Raw genomic sequence first — 19,174 nt, forward strand, 5'->3', positions numbered from 1 at the left:
CGCAAGCACCCCGTGTGGTCATGGGTAAACAGTGAACTCTCAAGTCCTACCGTGGACATCTGCTCATACAAACCGAGCACTTTCACACCAGCGTGCCACACTCACATCACCTCTCAGACTGGCCCCAAGTGCTTGGAAACTACGCGCAGCTGTCATGGCCGCAGACGCAAAGGCTCTGCAGCTGGTCACAACCCTGCCTCCGCCCCTCACAAGCTCCGGACCTTCGGCCAGCACAGGCCCTCTCTGCATCGTTTCTTCGCTGTAAAGTGGGGTAACGACACCAGGGGCCTCGGGAGGTGGCAGGCTCAGCTGGTACTGTGTCAGCTAGTTCCCTTATCCTGAAGAGGGGCCTCAGACAGCCTGCCCGAGTCCTCACTCCACAGGCCTGTAAACTGAGCCCCTGAGCAAAGTCTTCAACCCCTCTCCTCTCAGCAGACTGATCCCCTGATTGGCTCAACACTCTTCATCGGCTTCCTGTTCTCTGCTGGGTCAGAAAGTACTTCTGACATCCACAGTGTGACAGGATCCTTACCCTGTTCGACACATTTTTCTTCCAGCAAACATTTCTTTGGTATACACTGAGTACACGTAGTCTAGGCAGGGGTGAGAGAAGTGCACCCTGTAGCTGGAAAGTGTCTCTGCACACCCCACCTCCCCTCACTCGTCTCTATGGTGTCGGCATCCTCTCTGCCAGCACAGAGCTACTAATCTCAACTTTGGCAGCTTCTCCTCATTTTAACTACTCCTTTCATGGGAGTTCTGGCAACTCTCTCCCTGGAGTGAGGCTGGCCCTACCATTTTCCTTTGCTCGTTTACACACTTTCCTCAGCTAACGAAGAACCAGAAGAGTGCCTGCTTCTGTTCCCCAGGCACGGGGAAGACACTCCACACCAGAGTGAAGGAGCACAGGAAGCAGTCGGAAGGAGGGATTCTTGAGTCTAGACACCAACCAGACCATCTGAGAAAGCCAGACACGTGACTCACCCCTGTAATTCCAGTACTCCGGAGGCCGAGGCAGGGAAATCACAGCAAGGTGGGTACCAGCCTGCTCTACAGAATGAGTTCCAGGCCAGCCAGGGTTACACAGCAAAAGCCTGTCTCAAAAAACCAACGAGGCTGGCCAGGAGGCTCAGCAGGTAAAGGCACTTGCTGAGCAAGCCTGACAACCTAAATTTAATCCCTGGAACCCACGTAAACGTGGAAGGAGAGAACCAACTCCACGGAACTATCATGCGCGCGCGTGCGCGCACACGCACACACACACACACACACACACACACACACACACACACACACACACCACACTGGCAGCTACCTTCTCCACGTCAGCCTTCTTCTCTGTGAGAAGAGCCACAGTTCTTTTATAGGCGTCATTGATGAGGACCCTCACTTCGTCGTCTATCAGCCTGGCGGTGGCCTCGCTGTAAGGCTTCTCTAGGACCATGTCTCCCTGGCGGGGGAGGTCAAAGGAGATCTGGCCCACCTTCTCGTTCATGCCGAACTGAACAATCTGGAAAAGAAGGTGAGACAGGAGACCCTTAAAGACTCACGAGGCCAGGGGCGGTCCCAGTGGACAGAGACACTCTGTAGATGGTGGCCAAGAGTAGCAGTGTGATTTAAAGTTACATGGGAGCATAATCAGGACAAAATGAGGGGACAGACCGTGGGCAAACGACAGCACTCTGAAGGCTGCGGGCTACTCCCCTTGTGGAGGGTGTGAAGGAGCAAGAAGCACTTGATACTGCTGGCTGTGGTGGCGCACGCCCAGGGGCAGGGGGATCTCTGCCAGCCTGGTCTACAGAGCAAGTCCCAGGACAGCCAGGGCAACACAGAGAAACCCTGTCTCAAAAAACAAACGAACGAACGAACGAACAAAAAAAGCACTTGAAAGATCAAACTGCCAACAAGTTCTCCCTGTGAAGAGACAGGCTAAGCCTGAGAACATGCGACACAGGGTGACAGCTGCATTTTTTTCACAGACTGTGTCCGTGGAGCAAGGACAATGTGAAGTGACAGCCGTACTGTGACTCGTGGGAGGCTCCCAACTAGACAGCACTGCTGAGACGCTTCTGAAAGTAAAATCCAAACTGAGTGGAAAAGAGAAGGCCCAGGGCAAGAGATGCTCAGTGGTGAAGAGCACTGCGCTCTTGCAGAGGACCCGGGGTCAGCTCCTAACACCAAATGGAGGCTCTCTACCCTCTGTGACTCCAGCTCCCAGGGTTCTGATGCCCTCTTCTGGCCTGCGCAGGTACCAGGCATGCACACGGTGCAGACATACATGCAGCAAAAGGCCCATACACATAAAATAAAATGAAGGACTCTTAGGGGGAGCAGGAGGAGAGCAGCATCAGAGACAAGAGAGTGGGAAAGCAGAGGTTTCCCACATCACCACATCCCAGCCCTCCCCACTCCTGAGATCAGAAAGACAAACGTGAAGTCACTGTGAGAAAAAGAAATGAGAGGCAGAATGATGTTTCCAGGGAGGAAAACAAGATGGAAACACATTCTGCAGGACAGGAAACTGTGACCCACTGTTCCAGAAATGAAGCTCACAGGAGGAAACAGAATAGAAGAACACCATGAGTCAGACACAGAAGGAATCCGGGTGCTACAAGACAGGGAAAAACTACACACTGCAGGAAAATCACTTCAAAGATTAAACTAGAGCTGGATGTGGCGGCGCACGCCTTTAACCCCAGCACCCGGGAGGCAGAGCCAGGCGGATCACTGTGAGTTCGAGGCCAGCCTGATCTACACAGCGAGAGCCAAGACTGTTACACAGAGAAACCTTGTCTTGAAAAACCAAAAAGATTAAACTAGAAAGAAACAAGAGGGCTGGAGAGATGGCTCAGAGGTTAAGAGCACTGACTGCTCTTCCAGAGGTCCTGAGTTCAATTGAGCAACCACATGGTGGCTCACAACCATCTGTAATGAGATCTGGCACACTCTTCTGTATACATAATAAATAAATAAATCTTTTAAAAAAAAAAAAAGAAAGAAAGAAAGAAACAAGAGCAAATAATGATGTGCTGTAACAAAACAAAAGCAATGATGTCATAAGGAAAAAATGTAACATTAAAAATCACTAGTTAGAAGCCCGGCGGTGGTGGCGCACGTCTTTAATCCCAGCACTTGGGAGGCAGAGGCAGGTGGATCTCAGTGAGTTTGAGGCCAGCCTGGTCCACAAGGAGCGTTCCAGGACAATTAAGATTTACACAGAAAAACCCTGTCTTGAAAAACAAAAACAAAAACAAAAACCTTAGTTAGAAACTATCACTTTCCAAACATGACATGAAGACAGGCAAAGGCTGCCTGGATGGAGAGCAGTTCCCACAGAGGTGGTTCGTGTCTGCCCAGAGGAAACAGCCTACTGCTGGGCTGTGGAAACCAGTGGTAAACGTCGAAGGAAACACAGGAATGGTTACAGTCAGGAGAGAGCTGCTGCAGGGGAGTGGCAAGCGACAGGTCGTGGGAAGATCCTGAGTGCAGTTGTCAAACTGCTGTGGGGACACGAGCTTAAAAATTAAATGTTAGGGCTTCTAGAGCACCCAGGTTTGGTCCCCAGCACCCGCATGGCAGCTCACAATCAACTGAAGAACAGTTCTAGGAATGCACTCTTCTGGCCTCCAAGGGCACCAGGCACACATGTGGTACACGTGTGTACACAAGGCCAAAGCATTCATATAAATTAAATAACAAAATAAATCATTTTTAAAAATCAAACTTTACAGCTAGGCACTGTGGCATATACTGAAATCCCAACACTTGGGAGGATTGAGAATTCACAATCAGCCTGAGCTACAAGAGACCTTGTCTTAAAACAGTAAAAACTCTGAAAAATAAACTTTAAACTCTACCTATAAGTGCTGTGGAACAATCTTTTTGCACACTATGAACATGTACTATTCTCATTGTTTTTTTTTTTTTTTTGGTTTTTTTCGAGACAGGGTTTCTCGGTGTAGCTTTGCGCCTTTCCTGGAACTCACTTGGTAGCCCAGGCTGGCCTCAAACTCACAGAGATCCGCCTGGCTCTGCCTCCCAAGTTCTGGGATTAAAGGCGTGCGCCACCACTGCCTGGCTTATTATTCTCATTGTTAATAATAGCTGATTAGCTGATAGCCAGGCAGGAAGTATAGGTGGGGCAACCAAACTAAGAATTCTGGGAAGAGTAAGGGCAGAGTCAGGAGCTGCCAGCCAGATGCAGAGGAAGCAAGAAGAGAATGCTGTACTGAGAAAAGGTACCAAGCCACGTGGCTAAACACAGATAAGAAGTATGGGTTAATTTAAGTGTAAGAGCTAGTTAGTAACAAGCCTGAGCTACTGACCGAGCAGTTAGAAGTATTATTAAGCCTCTGAGTCAATTATTTGGGAAGTGGCTGCCCAGTATTTGAGAGTTGCTGGCAGGATAGAAACTTCCTGCTTAAATATGAGAATTACATACAGGATTCTTAGGAAAAACTCTGAAGACTGCAATACACTTTTTTTTCTCTAAGTTTTTATGTTTGTTTTTGTCTTTTTGAGACAGTTTCCTCTGTGTTGCCCTGGCTGTCCTGGAACTCACTCTGTAGACCAGGCTGTCCTTGAACTTAAGAGATCTATCTGCCTCTGCCTCCTGAGTGCTGGGATTAAAGGGCGCCACTACCTCCCAGAAAGTTTTTGTTTCATTAAAGTGGATTTTTTTTTTAGTATTTTAAATTATTTGTATGTGTGTGTCCTTGTGTGTGAGTCTGTACATGAGCCCAGGCGCCCTTAGAGGCCAGAGGTGTCAGATCTGGAGTTACAGGCAGTGGTAGCTGCTCAATAGTTCTTGGAAGAGAACTTGGGTCCTCTGCAAGAACAGTATACACTTTTAACAGCTGAGCCATCTCTCCAGTTCCTCTAATGGATTTAAGAAAGAATCTTTACTGCAGCAGTTTGAACTAGTAAAACATGTGTCATTTCAGTTATTCACAAAGGCTAATTCTCCAGGCTAATAAGGCAGGGATGCAGAAGCCCAGGTCCACACACTCACCTGGGCATAGGCACTCTGGGTAACCTTCCTCAAGTCATCCTGGGCACCGGTTGTAATTCTTCCAAAGAAGATCTCTTCGGAGACGCGGCCACCCAGAGTCATGCACATCCTGTCCAGCAGCTGCTCCTTCGTGTACAGATACTGCTCCTTTGGCAAGTACTGAGCATAGCCCAGTCCCTTACCACGTGGGATGATGGACACCTGGGAGGAAGGAGGCACACAGCAGTGAAGGTCTCACTCCCAGTGCAGACCTGATCAGGAACTGTCTACAAGGAAACTCCCTGAGGAAAAGGAAGCACAATGCTGGGCTGTACACCAGCCTCAGTGCCACCAGATCCAGCAAGGACCAGGAGGGAAACTCCCTCACCTCAGAGTTCCAGAAAGCATCTCTGACCTTCCATAAAGGCAACCTGAAATCAGTCTCTTAGGAAAGGAGTCCTCATGGCTGCTGGCTGGGGTCTCCTCTGGCAGACCACAGAGCCGACTAAACTCTGGCATAGCCACTTGTGCCTCAGAGGATGAGGGGACCGTGGGCCAAGATGCTCAAGAGCTTTCATTGTCCTTCCAGGTCCCTTTTATGAAGCTAGGCAATTTCCTTTCTCTTTACAAACTAATTATTGGAGGAGGATTTCTTTATATAAAGTCTACCCACTTTAAGTATAAAACAGTGAGGGTTTTTTAAAATAAATCATTTTTTAAATTTTTTATTTACTTTTATTTTATGGTTGTTCTGCCTATGTGTGTGTCTGTATATTGTGTGTGTCAGACATCCTGGGCTTGGGGTTACAGTTATGAGCTGCCATGTGTGTGCTGGGAATTGAACCAAGATCCTCTGGAAGAGCAGTCAGTGCTCTTAGCCACTGAGTCACCTTTCCAACCCCCTAAAACAGTGAGTTTTATAAACAACTTCCAACCACAACTAAGATAAAATGCTGCTGCCACGCCCCCAAGCTGCCATGCACAGCCCCAAGCAACTGCATGCATGCTCACCACAGGCAAGTTCACCCTTTCTAGAGTGGCGTCTAAGTCCCACCCCTCAGTGTGGGCCTTGTGTCTGCTTTCAGCCCGTTTTTGAGATTCATCTACACTGCTGTGTGTGCTAACAGCTTGCTTATTAATTTTGACTGCTTTACAACATGCCACTGCTATAAATACAACAGGTATCCTTTTTTTTTTTGAGACAAGTTCTCACACTTGTCCAAGCTGGCCTTGAACTTGTGTTAATCCCACTGCTCCAGCCTCTGAAGTGCTGGGATTACAAGCATGAGCCACCACACCTGGCTTCCGGTTAATTGTTGATGGACAGCGGGGTTGTTTCCAGTTTACTAGTCTACAAATACATAGAAAAATCCTGTGCGGAATCCATTCTCACCCACTCTGGATGAGGATCAAGTCCTGATCACGTTTACGAGGAGCCGTTCCCTCCTATCAGCAGTGCGCGCATCCCCAGCATCGCTACCCTGCTAATGCTAACCACTCCTAAGCGGCTCTGGTGTCTCAGTGTCCCTCTGCAATTCCCTGGTTCTGCCTGTTCCTATGCCTTAGTTTACGAAGTGTACATGCAAACCCTGCCCCCCACTGTTTTACTGTGTTGAGTTTACCATTTGTGTTTTCAGACGTAAACCCTTTGTCACACACACTCACTGCAAACATTTCAGAATGTGCCCTTTTCTCCTCCTCCCCTTGAAAATGATTGCATTTCTGAGACACAGTGTCACTCTATAGCCCAGGCTGGCCTGAAACTTCTGGTCTTCCAGCCTTCATCTCCTGAGTGTGCCACCACGTGCCTACCCCACCCTTTCATGTCTTCTCAATGGTATTTCTCAAAGACAAGGGTGCTGGGTTCTGGTTTTGTGGGGCTTTTGTTTGGTTTTTACTTTTGAGTCAAGGTCTTATTATGTCGCCCAGCTGGGTTCACTACTATGCACGCTGGTCAAGAGCTCTGCCACTGAGTTACCTTCTCCAGTTAGTGCTTGTTTTTTTATGTAGCCCAGACTGGCCCCAAGTTCACAGTCCTCTTGCCTCTGCCTCTCAAGTGCTGACATTACAGGCATGTAACACCATGCCCGACCTTGAAGATTAAGTTTTAAATTTCAATAAGGTTTTATTTACCAACTTTTCTTTTTTTTTTTTTTTTTTTTGGCTTTTTGAGGCAGGGTTCCTTTGTGTAGCCCTGGCTGTCCTGGATCTCACTCTGTAGACCAGGCTAGCCTCAAATTCACAGAGATCTGCCTGCCTCCACCTCCCAAGTGGAGATTAAAGGCGTGTGCCACCACTGCCTGGCTCAACTCTTTTATTTATTGATTGATTGATTGTGTACATGTGAGAATAAGTTCTCTTATTCTACCACATGGATCCTGGGATTGAACTCAAATTGTCAGATACAATAGTAAGCACCTTTACCTATCAACCCATTCATCAACTTTTTCTTTTTCAGTTTATGTTTTTTGTGTTCTAAGGAAAATTTTGCATATTCAAGGCCACAGAAGTTTTTAACCTACATTTTTTGGGGGGAACTTTTATCACTTTAAACTTTAGTTTTTTAATGTATTCATTTTTTAGCATATAATGCAAGGGTCCATGTTCACTTTTTTCACATGAATGCAGTTATCAGAATCACGTGTTGAGAAGACAATCCTTTCTACCCTCCTCCCTTTGACTTTATGAAGATGGGGTCTCACGAAGCCCAGGCCCACCTTAGCCTCTCCATGTTCCCGCACCTGCCCAGGTGCTAGTACAAGCCCACACCATCACCAGCTTCCACCAGGGACTTGCCAGGAGTGTGGTCTGCTGCCTGCCGGCCTCACCTGTCCCTCAGCAGTGCCGCAGACTCTACCGCAGCAGAGCAATGCGAGTCAGGCAGTGTTCCACCACCTAGCTGCCCCACCGTTCTGTTTTTCCAGAAAACTTTACATCCAGCTTCACAACAAGCACTAAAAAAGCCTGTCTGGGCTGAGAGGGTTGGCCTAGTGTGTGTAAGGCCCTAGGTTCTACGAAGGAATGTCTGCTAGAATCATAACGACCTGCAATGAAGCTACAGATCAATTTGGGAAGAAACGGTATAAGATTTCACAAACAGAGTGCACTTCTCTTTATTCCTTACTTCAATTATAAGTCCTTGATACTTTCTTAAATTTGTATTTTATGTGTTGAGAGTCTATTGAAAATGCAATTGAGGGGCTGGAGAGATGGCTCAGTGGTTAAGAGCACTGGCTGCCCTTCCAGAGGTCCTGAGTTCAATTCCCAGCAATCACATGGTGGCTCACAACCATCTGTAATGAGATCTGGTGCCCTCTTCTGGCCTGCAGGGATACATGCAGGCAGAACACGCTATACATAATAAATAAATAAATCTTTAAAAAAAAAAGAAAGAAAATGCAATTGAAACTTTTTTTTCCCCTTTTTGAGACAGGGTTTCACTATGCAGCTATGGCTGGCCTGGAACCTACTATGTAGATCAGGCTTGCCTCAAATTAACAAAGATTGACCTACCTGCATCCACATGCTGGGATTAAAGTATGGCTACCACACCTGGCTACAATAGAATTTTTAACTTTGCATTTTCTAAAAAACTAAAAATGTGAAAAATTTCATTTTCCACTTATCCATGAACAAATACAGAGATCCCACTGATCTTTGAATATTAGTTCTGGATTCTGTCCATCTGCTGCTAACTCATTAGTTCTAGCAGCTTCTCTGTAGATTCCTTAGGCGTTCTATGTGTATGTGAATGTCACCCCTGTAGGACAGACTCCTCTCTCCAGGTGACATCTCAGGGCAGCTGACTCTTACCCTCTGTGCTGACCTGAGCAATGGAGCTCCACTGTGAGACTCGACCTCAAAATAAAAAGGAGAAGGAGTGGGGAGAAGGTTCAGTCAGTAAAGGGCTTGCTGTGCAAGCGTTAGGACCTGTGTTCAGATCCTGAGGAGCCTGGCTACGAAGAAGCTAGGTGCCTGTAATCCTGGCATTTAGAAGGTAGAGACAGGAGGGTCCCCAGGACTGGCTGACAGGTAGTCTTGCCGAATCAGCAAGCTCCAGATCAGTGAGATGCCATCTTGATAATGATAATGGTAGACAATGTGGGGAGCAATCGAGAGACACTCAGCACTGACCTCTGGCTTCCACATTCAAGCACACACCAGTGAGCAGGTATATGAGTGCCCATACCTGAACACATACACACATATACATCACATATACTTAAAAATAAAATAAAAAAGGGCTGGGGGTATAGCTCGGTGGTAGAGGACTTATCCAGCATGTACGAGGTCCTAGGTTCAATCTCCAGCGTGGCAAACAGAAAAAGCTTCTGTCACAAACTGTGCTGTACCTGCAGGAGGGGGTGTGTGCTAAGCATTTCCCTCAGCCATCACTAGTTTCTGCTACATCCCTCCAAAGGTACTCTGTATCTGCAATCCTTGAGTGCGTCTACCTCCCTCCAGTCACTGCTCACATACTCAGCTGCCTGCCTACTGCAGCACATTCTGTGGCACCTTTAAGAGAGGGTCTGCATGCTCCAGATACCAGCCGGCAACCGCATGGCCTGCTTCGTGGTAAGCTACTGTCTTCTTCTCCTCGGGCTGAAGAACTTGGGTTTTTTTCTCCAAGCCTAATAACAACAAAAACCCCAAACCACTGCTTTAGTGACAGTGACATTAGAAACAGTGATACAGAGCTACACACCTCATTACCTAAGATATAATTTAACAACTAACCTGCCTAAACTTCCTAACCAAAATCAGAATAAAGGGCCGAGTCTGAAATATATCCAACTACAACAAAAATGTGTACTCATCTCTGCTCCAGGCTCCCTTTTACCCTCACCTTCCACTGTTTTAAGCCACATACCTCTTTTTGGGAACTCAACAGAAATGTAAATGTAATTCAGCATTTAGGTCATGTGAAACATGAAACTCAGAGAGAGAGAAGTCTGGAAGGGTCCTCTGCTTGGTTTTGTTATTCAGAACCATCAAGTCCTGAGACAACAAGAATGCTTGTTGTCTACTGCCAGTGGGAGGCAGACGACAGGAAAGCATCACGCTAGTCAAAGACCTGAGATTCCTACTCAGAGCTGGCAAGCCATCACACAGGCCAGAAAGCTTAAGGGATAAAGGAGTCGCTCCCAGACTCACTGTCCAAAAGACCCTGTGTTAAGAGTTCAATGTCTCCAGGCGGTGGTGGCACATGTCTTTAATCCCAGCACTCAGGAGGCAGAGGCAGGTGGATCTCTGTGAGTTTGAGGCCAGCCTGGTCTACAGACTGACTTCCAGGACAGCCAAAGCTAGACAGAGAAACCCTGTCTTGAAAAAACAAACAGAGAATTCAATGCCAACTGCAGAGCTCAAAGATCTGTAATTTCAGCTTTTTCCCGGCCTGCAGAGAGGTTGGCTCCCAGCCTCATTCTGTATCAGGATCTATAATTATAACCCTGATGGTGCATATTCTGTGGTAGGCAAACCATCACACCATCTTTCAAGTGCTCTGCTTTGTTCAAGGTAATTCATCTGAACCAGATATATTCCACAAAGCTATCAGGGTCAAGAGGAACTAAGGCTAAAGACGAGAGTTTTCTTTTTGTAGTGCTGGAGATGGAACCTGGAGCCTGTGCGTGCTAAGCAGGTGCTCCACCACTGTGCTATAAGCCCTAACCTCCTTGCTTATCTGAATACAAACCATCTCCCCACAGTTCATCAGAGGCCCTCTTCCCTTCCTCAGTACGCCACATTATTACAAGGCACGAGGCTTTGGTTCACGGAGGCAGCCCTGTCAACAGGCAAGCTCCTTTCTACCTCAGAGAGGGAAGGGCTCAGACCCAAGAAAGCACAAGGTAAGCCTGGATGGAGATGGCAGGGTGAGCCCCACGGCTGTGGGGATATACTTCTTTGTGGATCTTGCCAAAACAGAGAAATCAAGGGCTGAAACTTTCTTTTATGAGCTTTAAAAAAAAAAAAAAAAAGACATGGTCTCACCATTTACCCTAGAGTGCTGTGGGATGTTTGGCAAACGTGTTGCTGATTAATCAATAAATCACTGATTGGCCGTTGGCTAGGCAGGAAGTATAGGCGGGGCAAGGAGGAGAATAAAGCTGGGAAGTGGAAGGCTGAGTCAGAGAGACACTGCCAGCCGCCATGATGAGAAACAGCTTGTGAAGATGCCGGTAAGCCACGAGCCATGTGGCAAGGTATAGATTAATGGAAATGGATTAATTTAAGCTATAAGAACAGTTAGCAAGAAGCCTGCCACGGCCATACAGTTTGAAAGCAACATAAGTCTCTGTGTTTACTTGGTCGGGTCTGAGAGGCTGTGGGACTGGCAGGTGAAAGAGATTTGCCCTGACTGTGGGCCAGGCAGGAAAACTCCAGCTACACTAGAGTGGGCTCAAAACTGAGATCCCCCTCCTTCACCTTCCAGGTGCTGGGATTACAGCCACATACCACCTAACACGTTGACTATCATTAGCCTTTTGACCTGGGGGATACTCAACTGCCTTACCTCCAATCACTCGCTCAATCGCCTGTTCGAAGTGCTTCTCATCAATGGCATCTGAAAGGTGTCTTGCAGCAATCAGAGCAGCTTCGTTGCAGACATTGGCAACATCAGCTCCTACAAATGAACGCACAAAATCATGCTCACACTGACCAGTCACACACTAGGGAGGGCCAGACCCACATGGTCTCACCCACCAGGAGTCTGAGAAGGGGTTTAATTTAAACATAATCCAAGGCGATTGCAAGGATCCTAAACTACTCTAGTGTTAAGTACAAGCCTACATAATCTTGGCCCTGTGAGTGAAAATGAGAGAATTAGCAGCAAACAGGTAACCACAGACGACGGTTCACCTTAATAGTAGATAATATGGATCAGGTAATGGCAAACTATGACAGTATTTTTAAATTTCACTTTACTTATGTGTATGAATGTGTTGTGTTCATGTATTCTGTGCACCATGTGCATGCAGTGCCAACAGAGACCAAAACACGGCACTGGATCACCTGGAACTGGAGTTACAGATTGTTGTTAGCTCTGCGTGGGTGCTGGGAATTGAACCTGGATCCTCTGGAAGGGCAGTCAGTGCTCCTAACTACTGAACCCAATGACAGTTGTTTTTGTTTTAATTTTTTAAAAACTAGCCTGACGGTGGTGGCGCACGCCTTTAATCCCAGCACTCGGGAGGCAGAGGCAGGCGGATCTCTGTGAGTTCGAGGCCAGCCTGGGCTACCAAGTGAGTTCCAGGAAAGGCACAAAGCTACACAGAGAAACCCTGTCTCAAAAAACCAAAAAAACCCCAAAAAACAAAAACCTTATTCTTCTCTCATATATTACATCCTGACCGTAGTTCCTCACCACCACCCCCATCTACTCCTCTTCTGTTTCTCTTCAGAAAGGGACAAGCCTCCCATGGACATCAACCAAACATGGCATAACAAGTTGCAATTAACCTGGGCGCGCGCGCACGCACACACACACACACACACACATACACACACACACACACACACACACACACACCCCGCCCCCGCGCCCCTTGTATTATGGCTGGATGAGGCAACCCAGTATGAAGAGGAGGTTACAAGTGCAGACAAAAGATTCAGAGACAGCCCCTGCTCCCTCTGTTAGGAGTCCCACAAGAAGACCGAACTACACAACTGTAACGTGTGCAGAGGGCCTAGGTCAGTCCCATGCCGGCTCCCTGGTTGTTGGTTCAGACTCTGGGAGCTCCTATGAGCCCAGGTTAGTTGATTCTGTGGGTTTTCTCACGGTGTCCTTGACCCCTCTGGCTCCCACAGTCCTTCCTCCCCGTCTTCTGCAGGATCCCTGAGCGCTGCCTAATGTGTGGCTGTGGGTCTCCAATGACACTATTTTTAATGCACATCCATTTTCTTAGTTTCACCATCTTTGCTGGGAAAACGACTCATGGGCATGTTAGACAACATGCCTATATAACATATAATAAACCGGTATTAAAGTAATCCAGTACGTTTGGCTAACAAACTGAACTTATATGAATAATGTGAAGCTTGTCAAATGTTTGTTTGGCCTGTAATGGCTTTATGTGGAATTTTCAGATTATGTGTGTGTTAACACAAGTAAGCTGTAACATGCTAAGTAAACAAGTTTTAAACAGTATAGTTCTTCTGGGTAAGATGACCCACAAGAAATTGCCTCTGTGTGACCCACGGAAGGAGAAGAGTCAGAGTAAGAGAAAATGGAATTTACTCAAAAGACAGAAAGAAGCTTCTGAAAGTCACAATGGTGATGACAGATGGGGCTGTAAAGCACAGAGCACAGCAGAGCACACAGGGGAGAAGGCAGGCAGGCCGGCAGAGCAGGGCTCCCGCTGTGCTGCTCTCAGGAGCACAAGAGCAGCAGAGGCCTCATCAGAAGGTGTGAAGAGAGGGCAGTGCCACCCACAAACAAGCGTGGGCCTCATGGCTCTGCTCTGGTGCCAGGCTCTGGGGAGGTGGTGGGTGACTGCAGTAAGTAGTCAGGTGCCATCAGGGAAGGAACCTGGTATTTAAAACTGAGCTGCCCCAGAGGTCTTAGAACACAGAACAATCACTGGTCAGGACTTGAGTTAACTGCCACAGGCCCAGGGTGAGAGACAGGTCTGGAAGGAAGCAGTGGAGAACAGGAGGGCCAGATGCTGACAGGAAAGAAAACGTGGGCAGGAGCGCACAGGAAAAGGCAGCCCCACCCTTCGTGCTGGAGAAGACCTCCTTACTGAGGAGAACTGAGTCAGCGCTGAGCCGCTGCAGCCAGCAGGCAGTCAGACCCTGGAACCACTGCGTCCTGCACACTGCCCCTCCAGTGAACACCTGACGTCACAGCCCTATCACTCCAGCAGGACGATGAGCACACAGGAGACTGAAATCTCCACACAGCTCTTGTGCCTGTTCAGATTCCTTCCCCAACCCTCAATACCCCTGAGAAGCCCTCACCCTCCTGCTAGACCCTAGCAACCCCAGTGGATATAACCCAGGGGTCTGCAGAGTGGGGCAGAATAGCACAGCCTGTAGACTGTGAAACTAAGCACAGCCAGCCAAGGCCCCTGGTGGACAAACAAGGGACGCCATTGAAGTGAAACTCTCATACACATTAACACTTCCTCAAAACATGCCCAGCACCAAAGAAAGTCACTTGAAAGAATGCACAAGTTCAAGCAACTGACCCTCCCTCCCCAAGGGCACATGACCGACACTTCAATTTCTAAAGACTCAGAAGCAAACTACTACAACTTTTATTTTTCTTGAAACATGACTACTGACTATCGGGCCAATCAAGATGGCTCCGTTAGTAAAACGCTTACAATGCAATCCTGATGACCTTAGTTCAAGCCCCAGAACACGGTAAAGGTAGAAGGAGAGAAGTGACTTGTCTCTGACCACCACGTGGGCCATAGCATGTGCCTCCCATACCCCCAAACACACACACACACACACACACACACACACAAATAAGGAACAATTACTATTTTTTTTTTTTTTTTTTTTTTTTTTTTTTTTTTTGGTTTTTCGAGACAGGGTTTCTCTGTGTAGCTTTGCGCCTTTTCCTGGAACTCACTCTGTAGCCCAGGCTGGCCTCGAACTCACAGAGATCCGCCTGCCTCTGCCTCCCGAGTGCTGGGATTAAAGGCGTGCGCCACCACCGCCCGGCGGAACAATTACTATTTATCTCTGTGTGGCCCAAGATAACCTTGAACTCCCAATCTTCCTACCTCCCCACCCCCTCTACATCACACACACACACACACACACACACACACACACACACACACACACAGACACACCCCTACCCCCGGTGCTAGGATTATAGGAGGGTGCCACCACACCTGTTTTATGTGGTGCTAGGGATCAAACCCAGGGTGACTAAGCTATTATCTCCAGCCTAGAAGTATTTTTATATTTTTATTTTATTGTTTTTAAGGAAGACTTTTATTATTTTCCATGCACCTTCAAACTTTCATGGAATTTTGTGTCACTCCTCAAATACTTGAATCAAAGATACTGAAAGAGATAAAATGCCAGATGGTAACTTAGAAAGCTTAGTAATAAAAATGACCAAATGAACTCAGTCTAGGTCCTGGAAAGGACAGCAGCATGAAGGTAAAGTCAGGAAAATAGACGACAAGTCAGCAACAATACGGAGAAAAACTCAGCAAGGAATTGTTTGAAACAACTAAATAAATACTAAAAAGGAAAAACTAATTAATGAGTCAAATAAAAAATAAAGTGGAGAGTATCACCAACAGACTTAACCAAGAACTCAGGGTTAGGATCAGTAGATCACATTTAAGACTCTACAGAATAGAAAGAACTGAGATAAATACTAAAGACTTCGAGAACATACTCAGAGAAAAATCTCCAAATCTCTAGAAAGAAATGGACATACAAATGTAGGGAGTTTTTAGAGCTCCAAATGCACACGTCCAGAGTAGAATCTCCCCACAACACAGTAGAATCAAGATGTCAAAATGCAACACAAAGAAACCATTAAAAGCTTTAGAGAAAAAAGCTGACTCACCCACCAAAGCAAACACATCCAAGTAACATTAAGTCAAGAAAGCACAGAGCACATGAGTAAGCAAACCAGGATCGCTCCATCAAACAATGGGGTATTTTAAAATCCACTAAAACGACATTTCAGCTAGACAGTGGTGGCACATGCCTTTAATCCCACCCCAGCACTCAGGAGGCAGAGGCAGGCAGATCTCTGAGTTCAAGGCCAGCCTAGTCTACAAAGTGAGTTCCAGGACAGCCAGGGCTGCACAGAGAAACCCTGTCTTGAAAAACCGAGAGAAAGAGAGATAGATAGGGGGAGGGGGGAGAGAGAGGGGGAGAGGGAGGAAGAGAGAGACAAACAGAGGCGGGGAAGTTGGTTTATCTGGGCTCAGTTTCAGGGCACAGTCTACCACCGTGGGGAAGCAGCAGGGGCCTAAACATTGGCCACATTGTGTCTCGAGTCAGAAAGCAGAAATGTGTGAATGCCAATGCACAGCTAGCTTCCTTGTTTTTACTCAGTCCAAGACCCAAGACCAGAAGATGGTGCCCTACTCCTTTAGGGTGGGTCTCCCCACCTCAAACAACTTGATCAAGATAATCTCCTCACAGGCTACCCAGGCTAACCATGATAATAATCACTTACAGGTGTCTCCTAAGTGAGTCCAGATCCTGTAAGCTGACCATCAACACCAACCATAACCTCAAATCAAAATTAGTCAGAAGGGATAGACAGTAACTACATATTAATAAAGAGACAGTTCTTCCAGAAGACATAAATTGTAAATATTAAAATACCCATGGGGCCCCCAATTTCACAAAAGAAGCACTCGTGGGTATAAGGTCAGGCAGACCCCTGGTTCAGTAATAGTGGGTGACCTCAACACCCCATTTCCACCTTTAGATAGATCATCCAAACTAAAAACAAACTTCAGAGTTAAACTATACCATATAGACCTAATAGACATCTATAGAATATTTCATCCAACAAATATAGAGCACACAAATCAAGAAGAATCAAAATGAGTTCTCGTATCCTATCAGATCACCATGAAATAAAACTAGAAATCAACAGCAAACAAGCTATAGAAACAATACAATACTTCATACAATAGTTTATTGAATACCCAATCAAAACTTCAATGAGACACCATTTTTCCCCCCTAGGATTACTACAATAAAAGGACAGAGAAGCTGAGATGGCTCAGTCTGTCATCCCAACCCTGGGAGGCCTGAGGCAAGAGGACCACCACAAATTCACATCAACCTGGGCTGTTAACCAGCAATCTGCAGGCTAGCTGGGACTTTATAGCTAGATCTTATCTCAAAACCAGAGGTGGGGGAGACAGAAGAGAGACAGGATATGGAGAAACTGGCATACATATTAATAGCCTACGGTGAAAAGTTAAAATGATGCAGCCACTTTAGAAAATAGCCTGGTAGTTCCTCAGAAAGCCAAATACATACTCATCACTTAATCAAGCAATTCTAAGAGAAATTAATATACCTGCACAAAAATCTGTAGGTGAATATAAGGAGCGTTATTCGTAACAATCACAAAGTAGAAACCACTCAAATGCCATCAAATGAAGAACAGGTGGAATGAGACACAGCATATCCATACATCAGATAACGAACAACCAGAAAAACAAACGAGGTTGCTACCTGTTACCACACAGACCAAACAGCATTCTAAGTGAACATGAGCAGGTATCACACTGCATAATCCAATTATATAAAATGTCCAGATAGAAAAACCTCTAAGGAAGGACTGAAAGTAGACAACTGTTGTCCAGGCCTAGAGGTGGAAGGAGATGCTGATAGATTCTTCTCAAGGTGATACAATGTTTCAAAGTTAAATTATAGTGTTCTCTGGGCTACCATGTCAATACACTACAACCCACCGATTTACTCTTAGTACTGGTGAGCAATGCAGCATGCTATCTCTATCAGTAGCTGTTAAAAGACACTCGGGAACAAATCCTAAAAGATTTATGGATAGAGTGATATGCTATCAGGAGCTGCTCATAATCCACTATGAAGGCAGAGCGTGGGGTCCAAATGCAGAGTGCCTGGATGTTAATCACTACCCGCTCATTCCCAAAACTAGTAAAGTGCTCAAGGTTCAATTTACTGTATCCTCTAATTATGTGCATATCTGAAGTTTCCCATAATTAAAAGGTAAAAACATCTGACGAAGGCCCCGAGTGAGAGTAACTGGTGCTTGCCAGTGATTGAAAAATGCTTTAAAAACAGCAGCAATTTCCACTTACCTGAAAACCCTGGGGTTAAGGACGCCAGTTTTCTAGCCAATTTCTCCTTTTCCAAGGCACTGTCTAGTTTCAATGGCCGAAGGTGAACTTTGAAGATTGAGGCTCGTCCTTTTATGTCTGGGGGTCCTTTAGAAATCATTTTTAAGGAGAAAAGGTCACAGTGAGACACATCTCTACCACAAAACGTAAGACTGAACTTAGTGAACACCATCTCACCAATAAAGATCTGCCTGTCGAAGCGGCCTGGCCTCAAAAGAGCTGGATCCAGGATGTCCGGCCGGTTTGTGCCTGCCAGGATGACCACATTGGTGGTTGTGTTGAAGCCTAAAAAGGTGGTGATTAAAATGTGGAGTCAGAACTAAGTAACATAGGACAGAAAACAAGACTAGCTGGCAGTAGATGCGCATCATAAGTCCGTATCAGACATTGTTTTCTATTATCTAGAACTTTAAAATTTTTCGTGTGTATAGGTGTTTTGCCTGCATGTACATCTGTGTGCAGTGTCTGTGGGAACCAGAAGAGGGCGTCAGATCTCTTGGGACTGTAATTAAAGATTATGGTGACCTGTCATGGGTGCTGGGAATCAAGTTGAGATCCTCTAGAAGAGCAAGTCAGTGCTCTGAATGGCTGAGCCATCTCTCCAGATCCTTATCTAGCACTTTTTAAGCCAAAAACTTGAACTATTTTTCTCACTAGTCACCTTGTTCTTAGTTATAATAATCACATATTAAAGTTTTTGCCAATATTTAATTCATATTTTTAGAAATACTTATTTTAGCTGAAACACACTTGATGTATAAATGAGGTACAATGTAACTCTTCAGCATGAGAAATAATGTGTGATTATTGAATCAGGATAATTGGATATCTATCAATCACTCAGACACTTAGACCTGTGCTGGGAACACTGAAAATGCCCTCTGCTAGCTATTCTGAAATAAACTATTATTGTCAGATGCTGTGATGGTTATCAACTTGACTACATCTGGAATTAACTAAAACCTAATAACTGGGTACACTTGTGAGGGATTTTTTTTTTCCTTAATTAAATCATTTGAAGTGTGAACACTCAATATAATTCTGATTTTTTGAGGTGGGAAGATCCACTTTTAATCCGGACCACACCCTCTTGTGGCAGCCTATATAAAGGACAAGGAAGGAAGCTTTCTCTTTTTACCTCACTGCCCTCCCTTCACTGGCATTAGAACCTACTTCTTCAGGAGTCTGGTGTATACTGAAGACCAGCAGAGACATCCAGCCTCATGGACTGCAGTACTGGATTCTTGGACTTTGCGTGGGTGGAGAGCCACTGTTGGACTAGCTGGACCATAATCTGTAAGCCATTCTAATAAATTCATATATATATTCCTCTACACACTGTGGTTAGCCTGCT

At 46.1% G+C, this 19,174-nt stretch overlaps 1 protein-coding gene across 1 annotated transcript in view; it reads right to left on the reverse strand.

Moving 5' to 3' along the window:
• The window catches only part of Afg3l2 (AFG3 like matrix AAA peptidase subunit 2), a 47,409-nt gene that overhangs the window by 1,591 nt on the left and 26,644 nt on the right, over positions 1–19,174 (reverse strand). The window contains exons 11-16 of the mRNA XM_059246359.1: positions 17,998–18,105; positions 17,782–17,907; positions 11,505–11,615; positions 9,506–9,621; positions 5,012–5,212; positions 1,316–1,510 (exon numbers count right to left, since the gene is read on the reverse strand). Of these exons, the coding sequence (XP_059102342.1) occupies positions 1,316–1,510; positions 5,012–5,212; positions 9,506–9,621; positions 11,505–11,615; positions 17,782–17,907; positions 17,998–18,105 (857 nt within the window). The remainder of the gene's footprint in view (positions 1–1,315; positions 1,511–5,011; positions 5,213–9,505; positions 9,622–11,504; positions 11,616–17,781; positions 17,908–17,997; positions 18,106–19,174) is intronic.

This window comes from Peromyscus eremicus, chromosome 19, assembly GCF_949786415.1.
Source record: "Peromyscus eremicus chromosome 19, PerEre_H2_v1, whole genome shotgun sequence".
Taxonomy (NCBI): Eukaryota; Metazoa; Chordata; class Mammalia; order Rodentia; family Cricetidae; genus Peromyscus; species Peromyscus eremicus.